The 20,725-nt window shown below is 57.5% G+C and overlaps 1 protein-coding gene and 1 pseudogene across 1 annotated transcript in view; one reads left to right on the forward strand and one right to left on the reverse strand.

The window, feature by feature from the left end:
- Nucleotides 1-2,212: 2,212 nt before the first annotated feature.
- LOC132229796 (keratin, type I cytoskeletal 18-like) lies at nucleotides 2,213-5,848 on the reverse strand (annotated as a pseudogene).
- A 545-nt stretch (nucleotides 5,849-6,393) lies between these two features.
- Nucleotides 6,394-20,725, forward strand: part of EPHA2 (EPH receptor A2) — a 28,442-nt gene continuing 14,110 nt past the window's right edge. The window contains exons 1-3 of the mRNA XM_059691130.1: nucleotides 6,394-6,614; nucleotides 11,067-11,134; nucleotides 13,009-13,678. Coding sequence (XP_059547113.1) covers nucleotides 6,533-6,614; nucleotides 11,067-11,134; nucleotides 13,009-13,678 — 820 coding nt within the window. The 5' untranslated portion in view covers nucleotides 6,394-6,532. The remainder of the gene's footprint in view (nucleotides 6,615-11,066; nucleotides 11,135-13,008; nucleotides 13,679-20,725) is intronic.

Below are 20,725 nucleotides of genomic sequence, written 5' to 3' on the forward strand. Positions count from 1 at the left end.
CCAGATGTGACTTTTGACGGTGAAGGTAATAATAGCTAAGATTTAGCACGCACTTAGAGTATGCCAGACGCTGTGTTAGGCCTTTACATATATAACGTCATTTAATCCAGTAGCCATCCTGAGGGTGAAACCATTCCCAGGTCCACATCTTCACCTGCAAAAATAGGGACAGTATCGGCTTCTCCTGCCAGGGCTGCGGAGAGGGGTGAATGAGTTCACTATGGTGAGAGTGGCGTGGCACACAGTAGGCCTTTAAGAAATGTGAACTGAAATACATGGAGGGGACTGATTTCGAGCGTCACCACCCAGGGTGAGCACCTGCTGAATGACTCCTGTGTACACGCACTAGCTGGTGCCAGGAATGCAAAGGGATGTCTGACTCACTCCTTGCCTTGGGGAGCTCACGGGCTCTCTCGGAGACAGTTCGAGGCTCTGGAAGACAGAGTTCAGCTGGCTGAGGCCAGGGTCCAGGGGGGCATGTGGTACGGGTGCTCCCGGGGCTCAAGCTCCTGGGAGCTGGCCATTAGACTGGCCTGAAGACTGTGGCATCAGAGAGCGGGCGCAGCATTCCAGGCTGGGGGACGCTTCTCTGGGTCCTGTGGGCTCCAGTGCTCCGAGAGGCAGTGGACAAGCGAGGGACCTGTGAGGGTGTGAGCCGGATCCAGACTGTGGGCTAGAATGCCAGCTCCCACTTTTACAAGCAAGTTTGTTCCTCTGCAAAATGGGGACAGTAACCGTGCCTGCCTCATGGGGCCATGATGAGAAGTAAAGGGCTCAGTGTGGTGCCTAGAATGGGCCTGGCCCGGAGGAAGCACTTTCTAAGTATTGACTATAAGGATTTTTAAAAAAAATAGTTTTATTGATTTTTTACAGAGAGGAAGGGAGAGGGATAGAGAGAGTTAGAAACATCGATGAGAGAGAAACATTGAACAGCCGCCTCCTGCACACCCCCCACTGGGGATGCGCCCCCAACCAAGGTACATGCCCCTGACCGGAATCGAACCTGGGACCCTTCAGTCTGCAGGCCAACACTCTAGCCACTGAGCCAAACCGGTCAGGGCTTTTTTTTTTTTTTTTTAATATATTTTATTGATTTTTCACAGAGAGGAAGGGAGAGGGGTAGAGAGCTAGAAACATCGAGGAGAGAGGAACATCGATCAGCTGCCTCCTGCACACCTCCTACTGGAGATGTGCCCACAACCAAGGTACATGCCCTTGGCCGGAATCGAACCTGGGACCTTTCAGTCCACAGGCCAACGCTCTATCCACTGAGCCAAACCCATTAGGGCAGGCCTTTTTTTTTTTTTTTTGCTCTTGACCAGAGGCAGGCACAGAGCAAAGGTGGGGTAGGTGAAATTCGTGTTTGAACGTTTATCTTTGTCCTCTGCTTGCCCCAGCCCCCAGCCAAGTCCTGAACAAGGCTGGTGGGCTGTAGGTGGGGTGAGCAGGTGAGGCCGGCACCCACACACAAGCGCGCCCGGCTCCACCTGCCTGCACCAGAGCTGCGCTGGCTGCAGTGGCACTCCGGCCCTGAGGGCTCTTTGGGGCCTTTATGGGGTAATTCCATCTCCATTAGGGCTTATTATGTCACTATAAATACCACTGTTCAGTGCCGCGTTATAAGACTCACCGAAGAACTTTCCTTCTCAGCATCCAGTCACCCAGAGCGGGAAGGACTCCGGGTTGGAACAGGAAGAGAGGGAAGAGTGGTGTCACCAGGTACATGACCAAAGACCAGGAGCTGCCGCTACCCCACACCCCCCGGTCACCTCACACACTACCCTTCCCACAGGTCTCTGCTCACATGGCATGTCATAGATGAGCGACACCCAGTTCTGAGCTCTCTGCCCCTAGCTGGGCACATACCCCCGGGCACAGAGCCCACACAGCCCACAGGGGCTGTCTGCACCCCAGGCACAAGGGTTCAACTTCTTAGAGTCATGCATGGAAACCCGCGCATGCCACACAGGGACCAGCCAACACCCAGAGACTTTCACGCAACATAGAACTTGCCAATACTTTCATTCACACATTATGCATTAATTCATTCATTGTTGAATACCTGCTTTGTGTCAGATACTCTCTGTTTTGTATAAACATCCCTGCCCTCTTGGAACATATATTCTAGCGACACATTCAACATGCAGAGCCTGCAAATGGCATGTAACACACAGGTACAGACAGAACCTTATAGCACACATGACACTTTATTTTATGTATTTATTTATGTGTTTATTTATTTATAAATATATTTTTATTGATTTCAAAGCAGAAGGGAGAGGGAGAGAGAAACATCAATGATGAGAGAGAATCATCAATCAGCTGCCTCCCGCACACCCCACAACTGGGGATTGAGCCCACAACCTGGGCATATGCCCTGACTGGGAACTGAACCGTGACCTCCTGGTTCGTAGGTCGACGACGCTCAGCCACTGAGTCAGGCACACATGACATGTTATGCCCACCACGCAGTGTCTATAGCCCCGAGGTCCAACACAATATGCAAAATATTTATTCATTCTGAGGCAGGACAGTAAGAAACTAGGAAAATTCCTGGGCAAGTGGAATGGTGAAAATTAGACAAGATAGTTAAATAAGGTCAAACAATTTGAACAATTCACAGCCAGCTGGTGACGCACAAGACCTTATGTTCCCTAAGACACTTGAGAGCAAATAGTTTCTACCTGTCCTCCCTAACCAGAGAATACATGGCTTAAGTCACCCTGGCTGAGGAGACAGAGGCCAGAGACCCAGTTCATGCTATTTGTGTCAGGCAAACCCAAGGATGGCTGAAGTTAGGGGAACACACAACAAAAACCCAAGTAGAGCCAGAGAGACCCAAGATAAAAGTAAAAGAGTAAAGCCGACCAAAGAATAACCCCGAACTCCTCCATGGGCTCACTTCAATGCATTCGCATACTAAAAACGCACCTGAAAGGCTGGTGAATATTCTACTAAGATCTTCCACTTAGGTTCTCATCCGCCTTCAGAAGGAAGGTAAAAACCCTTAAGACAAGGCCCCAGTGGGGGTCTCTCTACAGCACCCATGCCTGTTCTGGGGCATGAACGTTTTCCTTTCTTCCTCCTAAACTCTCAGGGTCCCCACGAGACTGGCAGCCAGGGGAGCAGCGGGCAGCGGCAGCTTGCCCCAGGCTCACCCCCTGAAGCTGTCCCCTAGGTCCCCTTCTTCTCAGACTTTCCGATGAGCTGACAGCAGCCCCCCCAGGCTCCTTTCTTTCCTGTACGGTTTCTAGGGAGCCAGAGCAGAGCTCCGCCTGGGCTCCCTCCTCATGCTTCTTCCACCCTAAGCCCTTCCTGTTTGTCACTGGCCCCAGCTTTAATAAGCGTGCTCCCCAAATCACCTGGACTCATATTGTGAAATCTTTCCTGCTTGAGGTCAAGAACCCACACACTATGGCCAGCCTGAGGCAGACCTGCTCTAGGCCTCCTGGTCCTTGTCCAGTGACACATACCATGTCTCTCTCTCTCTCTCTCTCTCTCTCTCTCTCTCTCTCTCTCTGTCTAGGCCAATGAGGTGCCCGTGCATACCAATGCCCCACCCACCCCAGATGTTGCTTCCTTTGGCTCTACCATGTGTAACTGTAATAGCAGCTGAGAGTTAACAAGTGCATTCTGTAGTCATGGCCCATGTGGTTTACATGCATGACCTTATTTGATCTCTGAAGTAGGTAGGTTTATACGTCTTCCAGATGAGCAACATGAGACTCTAAGAAGTGAAATTTCAAAAACTTTAGGCTGACTCCTTAGTCTATGTTCGCTACCACTGCCAAGTATGGCACCCTCACACTCATACCCAAACCCTCTCCTGTCCACACATGCTCACACACACATGCACACATACACCAATACGCCCACATACTCACACAGTCACTCTCACGGGCACTTGCACACACTCTCGGAAGACCAAGACTCTCCTCCCACAATCTTGGTCAAAGGCTTTAATTACACTACCCCTGACACTTGTAATTAGCCCTCCCCTCTCCAGGGGAGATGCCTGGACCCGCTTCTCAAGGGTAGGCATCAAGACCAAGAGGCCAAGAAGTCCACATCTGGCAGGGAGGACCTGGGTACAAGAGTAGCCCAGAGTAGCTCTTGGGCCAATGTCCAGGGGAGTCAAGGAGAGGATGGGATCTGAGAGAACGAGGTGGGTAGAAGGGGCTGGATCTTCCCAGGAAATCAGGTTGGCTACAGCTGTTCCTCCCAGACTGGCCAAAAGGTAATTGGGCAACAGCAGCTGTGGGCGGCCAGGCAAGCAGGTGAGAGGACATTTCCCGTTTGTTTCAGTAATGTCAGCCGCTTCCGTCAGGAGGGAAGGTGAGCTCATGTCTGAGGAACCTTTGGGGAGAGGCCCTGTGAAGGGGCTGGTGGGAAGCAGGTGTCCTCCAAAGTGTCAAACAGGCCAACTGATTCTGTCCTTGCCAGGGTCAGGGGTTAGGTGCCCTGCACAACAGCACCTTGCCCACCCTTCCCCTGGATGGGGCAGTGGTTAAAGCAGCAACTACCCAGATTCAAATCCTGGCTCTACTACCTTTGGGCTGTGCAACCTTTGGGCATGTTGTTTAAGCCCGTGGAACCCATTTCCTCTTCTGTAAAATGGGTATAATAATACCTACTCCCCAGATGGGAATTAAATGAGATAATGCATGCCAGACTCATCTCTAGAGGTGGCTGCTCTAAGATTGCTGTATTCTTTTTTCTTTCCTTGTTTTATGTTCAATGATCTTTGAACTTTTTATTGGCCTCCTGCCCCTCAAAGAGGTACCCTTCTTCCGGCAAGTTCTGGTAGGTGGTGATCTCAGCTGCCAGCTTGACCTTAATGTTCAGCAGGGTCTCATACGTACTCCTGGACTTGACACTGCCTGTTTGCTGGGGTCTGGGTCAGCTCTGACCCCAGGTGCAGCAGGATCCCGTGGAGCTGTTCCATCTGCATGGCGTAGCGCATCTCCACCTCCCCCAGACTGTTCTCCCAGATTTCTCATCCAGTCCAGGTCGATCGCCAAGGACTGGACCATACGTCTCAGCTCTGTGTCCTCTCAGCAGCCCCTATCTCAGAGGCCTCCGAGGTGATCACTGTGATGCCCTCCTCAGTCTGCTGGGACCAGTACTCGTCTAGCTTCTCTTGGTTCTTCTGAGCCAGCTTGTCATCCTGGGCCCAGTTGTCCGTTATGATCTTTTTTAAAAAAAATATATTTTATTGATTTTTTGCAGAGAAGAAGGGAGAGGGATAGAGAGTCAGAAACATCAATGAGAGAGAAACATCGATCAGCTGCCTTCTGCACGCCCCCCACTAGGGATGTGCCCGCAACCAAGGCACATGCCCCTGACCGGAATCGAACCCGGAACCCCTCAGTCCGCAGGCCGACACTCCACTGAGCCAAACTGGTCAGGGCAATGATCTTGCTGAGGTCCTGAGATTTGGGGGCATCCAACTCCCCAGTCAAGAAAGAGCTGGCAATCTGACAGTTTACTTCCTCTGCGTGGTTCTTCTTCATGAACAGCAGCTCCTCTGTCTCTGGTCTTGAAGCAATGCCCCTCGTCTCTGACCTGGGGTTCTTCCCATTTTGCTCTCCAGCCTCCGTCTCTGATTATCAGCCTCCAGGCTCCTCACCCTCTCCAGGCAGGAGGCCAGGCTGTCACTGAGGCATTGCATAGTCTCCTTCTTGCTCTGGATGCCTCAGCCACTCCGGACACTGGTGGAGGGGGACACGGAAATCTGAGAGCCAGAGCCCCTGGCGCCCGCACTGACACTGGCTGTGCTGCTGGCTGGCTGCACGGAGCCCAAGGTCCGGTAGTTGGTGGGGAAGCTGGAGCTGGTGCTGAAGCTCATGTAGTTCAGGGAGGAAGGCAAGGGACCAAGGCTCAGGTTTGAGATGAAGGCTGCTGTATTCTTAGAGACTCCTAAGCAGAGATGCTCTCCCCAACTTCAGAGGTCCAGAGAAAAGGGCACCTGGGTCTATTTTGCAGCTCCCCTCCTAGGCATGCGGCTAAAGAGGCAACTGCTTCTTGCCCTCCATCCCACCCCGGCCCATTTCAGTTCAGGTCTCGGGCCACACTGTTCAGCAGGGTCCCAGAGGGCAAAGGGTGAGAGTGGGGATGGCTCAGAGCAAAACCATCCCGGTGCGTGGGGCGAGGGTCCAGGCTCAGAGATCACCTAGGACTAGCCCTGCAGGCTCTGGCACTTTGAGGCGCTCAAACTTGGGAAGGCCTTGGGGGGCGCCAGCGAGTCCAGAGGGCCCCTTGGTCCTTTCCAAACGTCTGGGGACTTCCTCTCCCTTCTCTCCTGAAGCTAGCCCGGCCCCTTTAAAGACATTCCTGGGGGCGTGGCTTAGGTGACGTCAGTTTGGGGCATGAATGAACAGGAGCCGGTTCTCACCCAACTTCCATTAAGGATTGGGGCAGGAGGTGCTGAAGTTGCGCGCGGGCAGCGGGCGGGAGCGGAACACCGAAGCCGGCTTGCGGGGCGGGCGTGCGGGAGCCGGGCAGGGATCAGGCCGAGAGCAAGGAGCGTGGCATGGAGCGTCGGAGGCCCCGTACCTGCCTCGCCCTGCTGTGGGGCTGCATGCTGGTCGCCACCGCGGCGCAGGGCAAGGAAGGTGAGTTTGTGTGCGCGGCGGCGCCCCAGCCCGGGCTGCCGGTTCCCGAACCTCGGCGCCTCCTCGAGCTCCGTGCGCTTCCCCGCGCGCAACTTTGGAAACCGACCTGGCGCCGCCCAGCCCCGGAGCCTCCGCTGGGGTTGGGAGGCGCGCGGACCGCGACTGGGACAAACCTGGGACCCCCGCTCCCACACCCCGGGTTTTAGAGGCTGAGGGGTAGCGGCCCGGGAGCGCGGGGCTCGGAGGCCGCCGAGAAGGAAACGAGATGCGGGCCACGCGGTTGCAGCCCCGGCGCCGACTCAGGAACTCATCCCGGCGGGGGCGCGGGGGGTCCCTTGGAAAACGGGGTGTCGGAAGGGCTCTCGGTGCGCGGACTCAGCCTCTTGGTGATCTGAATTCACTAACCCGTTTGCTCCGATTTGGCGGAGAAGGCATTTCTGTGAAGGCCCCTCATTTTGGGGAGGGGGCTCCTGGGCTGGCGGGGCGCACACTGCCGAAGTCCCTGCTCCCTGAGATTTTCTCCACTCCCCGCTCCCCCCCTCCCCGTTCTGCCTCCAGTCTGGGAAGAGAGCGTGAGGGGAGTTTCGGGTCAGTCTGCCCACACGTAGCCTTTCCTCCTTCCCACCCCGCACTCCCAGGCGCGGGGCACAGGTTCGCAGCCGCCAGTGCCGACAGGAAGTCCCAAAGTCAAGCGTTCTGAGCAAGCCAGGGGTGACTCAGAGCGGGGAAATGCGGCAGGTGGGGGCGCGGCCTCGAGGTGTGGAGCCATCAGCCCAGGGCCACCAGGGAGTCCGGGCACCCGAGGCTGGGGACTGAATCACCCACCCCCGCCCCGGCGCTCCCGGCGCCGCACTTGGGGAGGCGGCCCGGGCCGGGGGAGTGTGCGGACTGGGGCGTTGCTCCTCAGCGAGGGTCGGGGAGCGGAGGGGGGCTCCTGCCCGAGGCCCAGGACCTGCCTGTCCGCCCCGCAGAGGCCGGCTTCAGTGTCCCATGGTGAGAACGCGTGTTGTGCGCGGGGCCCGGGCAGAGGCTTCCGCAGGCTCCACCAGGGGGAAGGGCGGAGGAAGCCCGGGCCCGGTGAGAAGTTTCCTTGCGCCTGGCCTTGGTTTTCCGCCTCCCGAACGGAGGTCGGGGGTGTTGCTCCTGCGTGTTGGGAGCTCACGCCGGAGCTGGAGCCCTCGGGGGTGGAGGTGTGGGGTGGCATTCTGTGCCAGCCCCTGGGGCAGCCACGGCTGCTGGTTCCAGCTCGCAGGAGGGATGGATGACAGGGATTTCCGTGGCCCTCAATACCCCCACCCCCTCAGCTTTTGGCCCTCCCCCTTCCTTGGGGACTGTGGTTGGAGAGAAGGGGAGAGACAGCTGGAATCACTGCAGGCCCTTTTCAAAGGCTGCCCGTGGGGGCTGGGGGATTAGCTGCACTGACGCTGCTGGGTGATTGTTACCTGCAGCGGCCTGGTCCCCACGTTCCCACGTGGAGCCCTGCCCAGCCTAGGCGACTTCCATGGGATGGGGGAGGAAAGGGCGTGTCCGGCAGAGTCCTGAGATGGGGGACTATTTATACGTAGGCTCCCGGAGTCCCTTTGAAAGACTCCCAGAGGGAGTGGAGCCTTGGGGTGGGGTGGGGTGGGGGCAGTGATGGCCCGGACGGCAGCTGCTAGTGTGTTGTGTTTTTGGGATTCAGGCTGATGTGGTGGATCTGTCTAGGGGTGGGTTGGGGGCGAGAGAAGGACACACGTGTCCCTTTCTCCCTTAACCCAGGCTGCTGCTCAGTTCCATTCTTCTTTCTCGCCCCGCCTCCACGAGGGTAGAGGAGCCAGGCTGTATTTGGAGACTCAGATGGAACCTGTTAGATTCTCAAAAGACATTGAATCTTTACAACAGGGAAACTGAGGGAGGGCCAAGCCCTCACCAGGCAGGGCCCTGTGCACAGCAAGGGTCAGATCTGAGCATCTGGCTTCTTGGGCTGCCAGAGCTCGGGGCCCCTTGCCTTGTGGTTTCATGGTGGATTTTCCTGGGAAGTGGGAATAGCTGGGCTGGGGTGCAGGGGTTCCTGGCTTGAGGTGCTGATGGGAAAAGGCCTGGAGAGTGCTCAGGCCTGGAAAGCCCTTGGCTTCTTGATTCTGTAAGAGTCCAGCTCTATCTCCTCTTTTATCTTCATCCCCCCCGCACCCCCCCCCCCCCCACACACACACTCACACAGTCTCTTGCCTCCCCCTTTAACCAGTCTTGGTTGCAGAGAGATGGGGAACAGGGAGGTGACACTAGGGGGGTGGGGGGTATTGCATTGGGACCTGCAAGGGTGACACTGAGGATGGAACTTAAGTTGGAGGAGGCTTTCCTGGGGGTGGAGCGAGGGACCCAGGGCTCCTGGATGAGCCCTGCCCAACCCAAGCCTCTCGGTGAAGCCTTTGGGGGCAGCTGAGGGGCTCCCAGCCCCCACCACCCCTTCCAGGGAAGCAGGTGCCTCAGGCCCCGAAGAGCAGGGTGGAGGGGCAGCCGGGCCCGGCTCCTGTTCCTGGTGATCGGTTCGAGGGAATTTCCCGGGAGGGGGCTCCTTCCTGTGTGAAGGCTTTTTCCTTCTCAGATTGAGCCCTGTGATACTTCCAGAGCCAGGCCTGAGGGTTGGAAGGGGAGTCCCGCTCTGGCAGGGGTTGTGGGGTTCCCGCTGCGTCAGATGAACCCTTCAGAGCCTGGGAGTCATGAGCCCCCTCCTTTGGCTTCCTACCTGTCTGTGAGGTGGGTGTCCACTCACCATTGTCCTGGTGCACCCCCCACACCCCCCCTCCACACCTCCCCCCAGCTGCTGCCAGGAACCTCCAGATTTCTTCCTGTGTAGCCCAAACATTCCATTTGCTAGAGGAGTTAGTGAATTTTCCAAGCCTGGGCCCTGGGCATGTCTGAACAAATCCCTGCCCCATCCACCCTCCAGCCCCCCTACCCTACCCTTACGGTCTTGGGGCAGGTGCCACCTCATATTCCCTTGCCCCTGTCTGGGCTGCTGGGCTCTTCCTAGAGAGAGGTGGCCTGGCCATCGGTCAGATGGCAGTGCCTCACACCCAGGGCTTAAGTTCAGGGGAGCCTGGCAGTCTTACCTTGGGGAAGGGTTTCTAAGACATCAGGTCCCTGGCTTGGCCCACCCCCAGCCCCCATCTCTGAACCAGGCCCTTCTCTGTTCCCTGCTGCCTGGAGTTCCGCCCCCGGAGCCCTTCTCCCAGGTCCTGGCCCCAGCAATGCTGCTTCTTGAGGTCCTACTCCTCATGCTCCACGGCCCAAAGGAACGGGTACTTGGTCCCTTACCTCTCACCTTAGGGCTTTATCCTCTGAATTTGTGGACCTTTCTTAGGTCCCATGCCTCAGCTTCCCCAAATCCTTGCCCTCCAGGGTGGGAGGCACCTGTTGGCAGCTACCTGGGCTTTACTTGGAAATGGAGGAGAAGCAGTACCCATTGGGTCTTGGCTGCAGCCGTTGAGCCTGGCGGAGAGCCAGGGTGGATGGGTGGGAGCTGCCCAAGGGCAGGGCTGGATGTAGGGAAGCCCCTGGCGGTGAGACCCTCCCTCAGGCTCCAGATGTCTCTCTGGGGCCAGCGTGCTCCTGGAACCCGGTCCCTCGGGGCCTGGAAGTCCCCTCCGCGGGTTTCCATCCCTGGTCCCACGGGGCACCTCTGCAGGGCAGTGGCCAGGGGGGTGAGGGACAGGGCAGCGGGAGCGACTTTCCCAAGGAGGGGACCTCGCCAGCTGTGTGTATCTTTGGGCCCCTCCTAGAGGCCCCTCGGGTTCCCGGCTTTATCCCGCCTGCTCTGTGGCTTTTGTGGTGGGAAGATCGGTTTCCAGACACCCCCTACCGGTTCCCTCTCCACTCCCTGGAGCCGTTCCCACCTGTTAGCAGCCCTCTCTCCTTGCAGGACCACGAGACGCGTGTGCACATATGTGTGAGCATATATGTGTGCTACGTGGTTTGGTGGGGTTGAGGATGGGACAGGAATAGGCACCAGGGCCCCCAAGGCCCACGTGCCTGTGAAGTGCTGTCCAGAGGCCGTGTCCCAGGAAGCAGACAGGGCCGCGTGGTGTCACTTAACAGCTCAGCCCTGACAGCCCCAGCCCTCCGCCCAGCTGCTGTCTCCCCGCTGGGCTAAGCTGTCCTGCTCTGCCCAGCTGGAGGGTGACTGAGGGGGTGGCGTGCCTGGAATCGTGGCCTGGGAAACAGGAGGCCCCGTCCTCACCCAACCCGCTGTGCAGCTTTGACCGGGTCCCGTCCCTTCCCTGGGCCTCTGTTTCCCTACGTGTTGAGGGACGGGTCTCATGGATATGGTGACCCCGTACAGTGGGGTCTCTCTCTGGGCTGAAGAAGCCGACAGGGACTCCTGGGGTTCCTGGAGGACTGTCACTCTCCCACCATGGCCTGACCCCCGGAGATGCCCCCAAGTTTACCGGCCTCCTCTCCTGTCTCTTCCAGTTGTTTTGCTGGACTTTGCTGCAGCGAACGGGGAACTCGGCTGGCTCACGCACCCGTATGGCAAAGGGGTAAGCCTTCGGGGTCGGGCGGGGGCATGGGAATGGGGGCGCTGAGACCCAGGGAGGACGGGGCCAGTCTAGATCAAACAGCTCAGCCAGGGTTCATACCTCGTGTCCTGCTTCTCACGCCAGCTTACAGGTAGACATCCCAGGGTGGGCTGGGGATTGGGAGGTGGTAGGGAGGGACCTGAAAGGTGGAAGGAGCTGGGAGACAGCTGAAGGCCCTGGCAGAGCAGGGACCCATGGGAGTTCCCTTTAGCCTAAGGCTGGGAGGGGTGGTGGCAGCCACCCTGGGCTTAGATACCCCCAGGGGCTGGTGGTCAGGGGGACTATCTTGGGAGGGAAGGGGTTAAAGGCTCCCCCTGTCTTCCAGGTCCCAGCCCAGGAGGTGCGGGGTGAGGGAGAGACAGGGAACAGTGGCTCCCAGGTGCCCGCAGCCCCCAGCCTGGGAAAAGGATCAAGTTCCTCGCTGCTCCCCCAGCTGTTGCTTCCCCTTCCTGCTCGGGGCTGAGTTTGTTTTGCCTCATCCCCATCCAAGTTGTCTCCCCTCTGCCCTGGCCTGTTATGACCCAGTCTGGAGGGAAACATGCTGGGGTCCTTTCTTCAGCTTTGTGCGTCACTACCATGTGGCCTTGAAGATATTGCTGCTCACTGGGCCTCAGTTTGCCCTGCTGTACCATGGGCCCTTGCTGAGTTTGTCCTGGGGCCCTGAGCCATGGAGAAGTGTGTCTCTAAGGGGCTCGTTGGGACAGCTCCCACTGCTGGAAAGATCTGCGTGAGTTAGGTGCTTGTCCCTGGTCACCTTAGCTTCGAGGAGGCCTGGATGACAGCTCTAGCGGATTTCCTGGATCCTGGAATGTCCAGCTGGGAGGCATCTCAGATCATTTCACCTAACCCAGTCATTATACAGAGTGGGAAACTGAGGCCCAAGGGCATTCGAGGCCTTGGAGTTTGTCACATAGTGCGGCCAGGCTTCTTTCCTCAGCCCCTCTGCTTTCATTCATGCATGCACTCATTCATTCAACAAATACTTCCCTGAGTACCTACTCTGTTCCAGGTAGGCCCTGTGCATACAGAAATGCATTAGACCCAGTCCCTACCCCAAGGAGCTCAGAATCTAGTGTGGGAGCCAGATGTAGGTGTTACCACGTAGGTGCCAAGTACTTCGACACGGGGGACATGAGACTGGGGGCCAGAGAGGGGCATGTGGCCCAACCTTGGCCCAACCTGGGAAGTCTTCCTGGAGGAGGCCAAGCTATGTTCCTTCCTGGAGGCGGGAAGAAGATGCACTCATCTGTCCCAAAGCCAAAGTCTAAATGATGGGAGATCACCCGTTGTTTCTGACCCAACCTCTTCCCCTGCCGCTCACATGCGCACAGTGAATAATGATGATGATGATGGTGGTGGTGATAATGCTGATGACACCAGCTGTTGTGTGACAGCTCTTTCATCTTACCCGGCCAGGCAGTGTGCTCAGCAGTTTGTAGACATTCTGTCATTTATCCTGACAGCAATGCTGTGGGCTAGATCTTGTCCCCAGTCTGCAGATGTAGACGTGGAGGCCTGGAGAGCTTCAGTGCTCCACCGAGGTCACATGGAGTCCGTCCTCCTCCCCGCCCCAGCTCACAGGCTAATATAGAGGTTCAGCACCCTGACATTGGGATCAGAAACAACAGGGGACAGCTCCTGGCTCACTGGGTACTTCTAGTGCGTGGGGGTGACACGAAGCTCCTCTCGGGGCCTCAGTTTCCTTCCCTGTAGAATGAGGGTAGCAAGAACTAAAAGGTGTCTTCTGGGTGCCCAGGGCTGCCACCTGGGCATTGCCTCTGGGCCTCAGTTTCCCCCCCGGGGGCGTACCCACACTAACTTGCTGGCCCCCACAGTGGGACCTGATGCAGAACATCATGGACGACGCGCCCATCTACATGTACTCCGTGTGCAACGTGGTGGCCGGCGACCAGGATAACTGGCTGCGCACCAACTGGGTGTACCGCGGCGAGGCCGAGCGCATCTTCATCGAGCTCAAGTTCACCGTGCGCGACTGCAACAGCTTCCCGGGGGGCGCCAGCTCCTGCAAGGAGACCTTCAACCTCTACTACGCCGAGTCGGATGTGGACTACGGCACCAACTTCCAGAAGCGCCAGTTCAAGAAGATCGATACCATCGCGCCCGACGAGATCACAGTCAGCAGCGACTTCCAGGCCCGCCACGTGAAGCTGAACGTGGAGGAGCGCTCCGTGGGGCCGCTCACCCACAAGGGCTTCTACCTGGCCTTCCAGGACATCGGCGCCTGCGTGGCACTGCTCTCCGTCCGCGTCTACTACAAGAAGTGCCCCGAGCTGCTGCAGGGCCTGGCTCGCTTCCCCGAGACCATTGCCGGCTCCGACGCACCCTCCCTGGCCACCGTGGCGGGCACTTGCGTGGACCATGCTGTGGTTCCCCCTGGGGGCGAAGAGCCCCGCATGCACTGTGCCGTCGACGGCGAGTGGCTGGTGCCCATCGGTCAGTGCCTGTGCCAGGAGGGCTACGAGAAGGCGGAGGATGCCTGCCAGGGTGAGTAATGGTGCAGGGGTGGCCTGGGGTAGGGGTTCTGGGGTGGAGCCTGTGTTCCCAGGACTGTGGGATCTTGGTAAGGTCATCCCTGTGCCGACGTGGTTCTCTTAGTGGAAACCGCAAAGTCTTCCTAGACTTCAGGTTTTTTATTTCATTGAGAACGAATGAATTGTGAAATGAATGAATGGAGTCTAGTATCGAGGTTACAAGCAAGAATGCCTGGCTGCAAATCCCAGCTCTATACTTAGCTCTGTGACTTTAAGCCGGTTCCTTAACCTCTCTGTGCCTGGGTTTTCTCATCGGTAAAGTGGAGATGCACATAGTGGCCATCTTGTAGAGTTGTTATGATAATTCAATGACTTAATGCTCATAAACTGATTAGGTCAGTGTCTGACACATAAGTGCTTTTAAGTGCGATTGTTATTTTTGATTCATCCCACAAGAATAGCTTGGGTATCTATTGCATATATACCAGCACTGTGGACATCTGGTCCAGTCCCAGGAACTAGTTCCATCTCTGTTAACTCACTGTGTGACCTTAGGCAAGTCACTTAATCTCTCTGGGTCTTGAGCTCCTTTTCTGTACGTGGAGGTAAGTGAATTGGACCCTGGATTCACATCCCCTGGCTTCCCAGGAAAATTATCTGGGAGCTTTTGAAAAATGCCTGTGTTGGGGAAAAGGTGGAAGGAAGATAGAGGATCTGCCCGGCCCCTCTCCTCACCTGACCCTCCACGGGCCATAGACCCAGATTCTCTCCTAGGGGCCTCTTCTGACGACAAATCAAACCAGAGAGGGGCCAGTTAAATCAGACTCTCTCTGGGCATGGGTGAGCTCACGCTGGGAGGCTGCGGCTTGGCACGGCCAGGGCCTGTGACAGCGGAAATCGCTGCAGCAACATGGACTTTTGTCATTGGGTGATTTTTTTTTTTTCTGGAAACGGCTGTGGGGCAGGGCATTTGTGGAATGCAGGCCGACCTTTGGAAGGCCAGCTCATCCCCTTTCTCTGGGAGCTTCTTTGCTAAGATAAGCGGGGTGTTGAGAAATTGGGGATTGAGTCTGTGCAGTTGCACATACCCACTGGGTGACGTTAGGTACATCTCTATTCATCTCTGGCCTTAGGTGTCAATAAAATGCGAAGTTCAAGTGTGACAGCTGACTTTATACTTGGTTTTTAGCCGTGGATCCTACAACCTGGGAAGTGGGTGGAAGTGTTGGAGGAGCCTGAAGCCCTTTCTGATAGGCCCCACTTGCCTCCTAAAACGAATCCTCAGAACCTTGCCTAACACAGTCTGCAAAACCCTGAATGGGGAGTTCCCTAAGAGCCTTTCAGGCCATAAGCCTGGGGTGCAGGCTCTGTTCCGGCCGTTCTTACCACCCCGCTGTCCTCGCAGCTCCCCTTTGCTGCGTGAGGCGGCCCCTGATTTAGGTGACCTCAAGTGCACACTCCCAGTTTCAGACAATGACGAGGGGGTGGGGTGGGGGGGCCGAGGCAGCCCAGTGGGTTGAGCAGACTCCTCCCACATGACATCCTCACACAAGAATGCGGGGGTGGGGGTGAGGGGCAGCTGAAAACTTTCCACAGGCTGGTGATTCAGGCCCTGTAGAGATAAGTGGACGGTTAGGACTGGGGTGCAGGCGGGGGGGGCGGGGGGGCATGGTTTTCCAGCAAGCAGGGCGGCCTTCCCTCCCCCGGAGGTGGGGGGTCAGGATTCTGGCAGGCTTTGTTTGTGAAGAGCTAGCAAGCCCCGGGTAGGGAGGACTGGTTTCCGAGAGCGAAGTCTTTTGACTCCGCCGGTGGGACCCTCTCCACGGCCAGCCACCTGTTGCCTGTTTTTCCCTCCTCAGGATCCTTCTACCAAAATTCCCTTCAGTGCTCAGGGGCACTCTGTGTGGCTGCGAGCCTCCAGCCTGGCCCCTGTGTCCCTCCAGGCTTTTCCCAGCAGCCCCTGACCATGATGCCGATGGAGAGCATAACAGCAACTTTCATAGACAAGAGCTCCCCAAGGGCAGGCACACAGCTAGGCAGGCACTTATGCGGGCGCTCGTGCTGAGTTCGCACCACCTTTCTGCCATTCCTTTTTTAAAAATATATATATATATTTTTATTGATTTCAGAGAGGAGAGGAGAGGGGGAGAGGGGGAGAGAGATAGAAACATCAATGATGAGAGAGAATCATTGACTGGCTGCCTCCTGCTCGCCCCCTACACTGGCGACCAAGCCTGCAACCTAGGGCATATATCCTGACTGGGAATGGAACCGTGACCTCCTAGTTCATAGGTCGACGCTCAACCACTGAGCCACACCAGCCTGGCTCTGCCGTTCCGTTTAGCAGACAGGGATTTGAGGCTCAGAGACCTGCCTAGAGTCACACAGCTGAGCTGTGGCTGCATCAGGATTTGAATGCAGGCGACGCAGCGGCATCCAGGCTAGAGGATGGGTCAGGAAATGGGGCGGGAAATGACCAGTTCCTTTGGAATCCCTGACTCAGCTCTTGGCCTTGGGACCAGCTCTCAGGGCAACCCCAGGATGGCAGGTCCTCGTGCAGGAGGTGGGGTGATCAGGGGGGTGTTTGCTGTACACGTTGAGGGAGATGTTGAGGGAGGCATTGGGTCTGCCCCCCCTGTTCCTAATGGGAGAACCTGGCAACCTGGATTCTCCCACTGGGGCTTGTATTGATGACAAACTGTGCCCAGAAAAGGGGCGTGGGTACCCCGAGGCCACCCAGCACCGGGTCCAGGTTATTCCCAAAGTTTGTTTCTCAGGGTTCTTTCCCCAGGAAGCTCCGAGCTCAGGAAAGAGTTAAGTGGACAGCGGAAGGGAGGCACTCCCAGGTGCTGTGTTGGACAGGTGGGCACGCTGCCCGGAGAACTCTCGTGAGCTATGTCAGGAATGAGCCAGCTTCACTCCGGCACCCCCACCCCGGCCCCGCCGGAGGACAGTGGAGTCACTCAGGCTGACAGGCTGACCGTCATCTCCCCTGGGGCGGCTTTGTCTCCCTCTCGGCTCCGCTTCCTGTGCTGGCATCGGCCGCTGAGCTGGCGGGCCCCCCGGCTGGCGCCTCGGCCATGGGACTGCTGGCCAGGTGAGCAGGTGGCCAGCGGCTTTGGCCAGAGGCTCAGCCCAGCAGCTGGGAGGCCAGAGCTGGAGGTGGGCGTTTGGGAATTCCCTCCTTGGCGACTCCTGCTCCCTGAAGGGGCTCAGGACCTCGGGAATGTCCCCTCTCTACCTTAGTTCCTCTATTCCCGGTTCATAGGGACACCCCATTCCAGACACCATGCTAACTAAACATTTCAGAAGCAAGGTTTTCTTCCCATCTTCACAAACAACCCAGAGGGGCTGAGGATTTTATTCCCATTTTACAGAGGCGGACACTGAGGCCCAGAGAATGGGAACAGTGGCCTAAAGAGCTGGGGCCTGTAACGAGGAGGGCAGTACATTGTCCCCAGCTGCCCCTGGCATGTGTCCTCCCATCTATAGCTGGGTGACCTTGGTGAGTCCCCTCTGGGCCTGTGACTTTGTGCTGTGGCTCCGTCCAGAGCCTGGGCTGCTCTGCCAGACCGTTGACCGTGGGACCTCACCATGTGCCAAGGAGCAGGGTCCTAGCACTGGCATCCCGAGGGGCCCCAGCCTAGTCCGGGGTCCATAGCTGAAGGCAGGCACCCCCTGGGCAGGAGCGGCTCTCTGGTTGAGGTGGGTCTCAGGCAGGTGCCCCTGGGCCTTGGCAGGAGCCCTGCTTTGTCAGGACACGGCTGGGGGCTCTGGGTGCCACCGGGCCTCAGTTCTGTGGAGTTGCCCTTGGGCCCCCCCTCCTCCCATACCCTGACTGCCCCACCCTCAGCTCACACTGGGGCAAATTCAGGTGCTGGCAGCTCCTTGGGGAGGCCCCTCCCTCCCTCACCGGAGGTGAGTGGGTCCCCAGAACGAACGGAAGGAAGGAAGGAAGGAAGGAGGCGAGGGAAAGCAAACAGAAGATAAAAGGCTGGTGGTAGGGAGAGAGCAGGAAGCGGGGAGGCTGGGGGTGGGGGGAGCCTCGCTTATCATGGCTTGTGGAGGAATGCCCCTATGATAATTCCCCAGAGCGCGTGCGTGAAAGCGTCAGGGTGCTGGCAACAATCACCTTGCGGCAGCAATCGGGGCCATGGAGACACCGGCTTCTGTGGGGACCACAGGGCCTGCCAGGGCGCGAGAAGCCCCCAGGCCCGGAACTATCAATGTCCCTCATTTGCTGGGTCAGTAACTATGAGTTGCCACTGGCTGCCTGTGAGGGCAGGAGACAAAGTCCACACTCTGCATTCTTGGGCTGAGGTGCTGCACACCAGCTGGGCACGGCTTGAGGAGATGACTGGCCCCAGGTGAATTGCTACTGTGACCTCCTGACCCTGTGACCGCCCCACCACTGGCCTGAGAGGCGGTTGGGCCTGAGGAGAGGAGCTCTGCCAGGGGCTGGATTTGCGTCATGCCAGAGGGTGTCTGTCCCTGAGTCACCCCACGCTGCCACCTGAGGGGCGGGTACCGGGAACTGGAAAAACTGGGGTACAGCCCAGGGTGCAGCCACCGTGCCCCAGTTCCTCTGCTCAGAGTGATACAGGCCTGCCAGGTGAGTGGGGCCAGAGAAGATCTCCACAGGTGTGCCAATGCCAGGTGCATGCCAGGCAGGTAGGCAGGTGGATGCCCTGGCACGCCATCCCCACAGGGTCTCTCCCTGGACTGCTCACTTCTTGGTCCTAGAGCATGTGTTTAATGTGCACATGGTAGGTTTTGCCATTTACTCATTCATTCATTCATTCAGTCAGTCAGTCAGTCATCTATCCATCCAGCCCACAAATAGTAGCTAAGCACCTACTGTGTGCCAGCTCCTCTGCTGGGCCATCAGACACAGATAAATTGGACTCCCTTCCTGCTCTCCAGGAGCTGCCAGTCTCATAGCGGCTCCTAATGTGTGCGGAAATAATTTCGGATGGAGCATTACAGCCAGTGAATTCCCCTGGAGCAGAAATGGTGTTTATCTATCTCGCCGTCGTATCCCAGCACCCAGCACTGTGCCAGGGTAGGGAGTGCTCAGTTTCTACTTGGTAAATGTGAAACTGAGTAACAGATGCCCTGATGGGGCAAGAAGGGAGCCAGAAATTGGGCAGTTTGGAAGGGCTGTGTAGAGGAGCTCTGTAATAGCCAAGCTGGGCTATGGAAGGATGCAGAAGAATTTGCTGGCTGGCTGCGGGACAGGGAGTATTTTGGTGTGTGACTGTGTCTGAGTGTGTGTGAACACCCAGTGTGTGGCCCTGTCCCCGCTTGCCTGCCCAGAATGGCAGGAAATCCCGTCAGGCAGAGAGGAAGACACAGGAGCCTGCTGGTGTCCTACCCATGAACTCGGAGGCCCCTGCGCGCGGGCACGCTCTGGCGTGGCCCCGGGGAGAGCCCCTTGCAGTTCTGTGCTTGGAGGAGGGGGCAGCACATTCTCGTCAGGCAAGCACATGCCCTGTTGATGCTGCCTCTCCACTGTGTTATCTGGCACATCCGCAGCGGAAATCTCTCCAAATTCCCTCTTTCCTGCCGGCAGCAGGCGGGCCACCCCCAGGCTCTGGGGCCAGAGAATGGAACCCGACTCTTCCCCCACTTCCTCCCCTTGGCATAGGGCTGGGGGGCTGGGGCGCAGCCACGTGGTTGTGGGGTGGGGGCATGGTGGGGGGGTTGCAGGTGGCTCAAAAGCCTTAAGCAGAGCCAAACCCGCGCTCATGGAGGCTCACGGTCCCCTCCGCAGCCTGAGAGCCTGGACGGGAAAGATGCAATTGAGATTCTAGGGGCCCATAAGCCCCCCACCCTGCGGGGAAGAGACCTCCTGCAGCACCGCTCACCCAGGGGGTAGACCCCTGGCAGACAAGTCCGAGCGTCTGGGGGAACTGAAATCCCAGGATAAACATGGCCCAGCTTTCTGGAGTCTCATTTTTACCCGAAGATTTGGGAGAGGAGAGAGCAATTTTGTCTTCTATGAGATATGAGGACGAATGCATAATATCCAGGAGTTTCTTAAAGACATTGGGACACTTGAAGGAGACTTTGGCCACCCCACCCTGGGTTTGAGTCCACCCTTTTCTTCCCATAGGACAGTGGTGGGCAAACTGTGGCTCGCGAGCCACATGCGGCTCTTTGGCCCCTTGAGTGTGGCTCTTCCACAAAATACCACGTGCGGGCACGCATGTACAGTGCGATTGAAACTTCGTGGCCCAGAAGTCGGTATTTTGTGGAAGAGCCACACTCAAGGGGCCAAAAAGCCGCATGTGGCTCGCGAGCCGCAGTTTGCCGACCACTGCCCTAGGACATAAACGTGCCCAGTGTGAAAAGACCTATGTTAGGACCCCCCACCCCCACCCCCTTTGCCAGCTGCTCTGACGTCAGTCTTGGGACTGTCTGGCTGTTGAAGCAGGCCATCTCCGCTTCGGGCTTGTTCCAGAACATGGATCCCTCTTTGCTCCGCATTGAGATCCTGGTGGGAAGGGAGAGGGGCTCCAAGTCCAGGAGTCCTGGGTTTAGGTCCTGTTCTTGTGTCTCGGGAGCTTGCTGAACGTGGACAAGCTGTCTGGCCTCCCTGCACAGCCATGTCCCCGCCTCCAAAGCGGCGTGCGTGGTCGCAGTGCCCAGGTTTAACGGGCTGATCGTGAGGACTAAATGAATGCCAGGCGCTTGGACCAGGAGCTGCACCCGGCCGTGGTTTAACCAGTGGTCAGTGTTCGTTATTGGGGCTCCAGGCCCCCTCTGTCCTGGACAAGTCCCCTTTCCTACAGGCGTGCTGAGGTTCTGACAGGGCAGGGCCAGCGGAGGGGGTGAGAGAGGCTGCTGGGACGGACAGTCGCCAGGGCCCCCCTGTGAGAAGAGTCATTAGCAGGAAGTCATTGTCCAGGACTGTAAGGAACTGGGTGTTCTTTGAGTCCTGTCCCCTGACTGCCGTCCCCGTCCCACCTCTGCTCACATAGGGGACAGGACAGGAGGGAGACTTTGTCCCAGGCTTCTCTTGACCGTGTAGATCTGACTGTGCCGCTGTTCTCTGCAT

Source organism: Myotis daubentonii, chromosome 3 (genome assembly GCF_963259705.1).
Source record: "Myotis daubentonii chromosome 3, mMyoDau2.1, whole genome shotgun sequence".
Taxonomy (NCBI): domain Eukaryota; kingdom Metazoa; phylum Chordata; class Mammalia; order Chiroptera; family Vespertilionidae; genus Myotis; species Myotis daubentonii.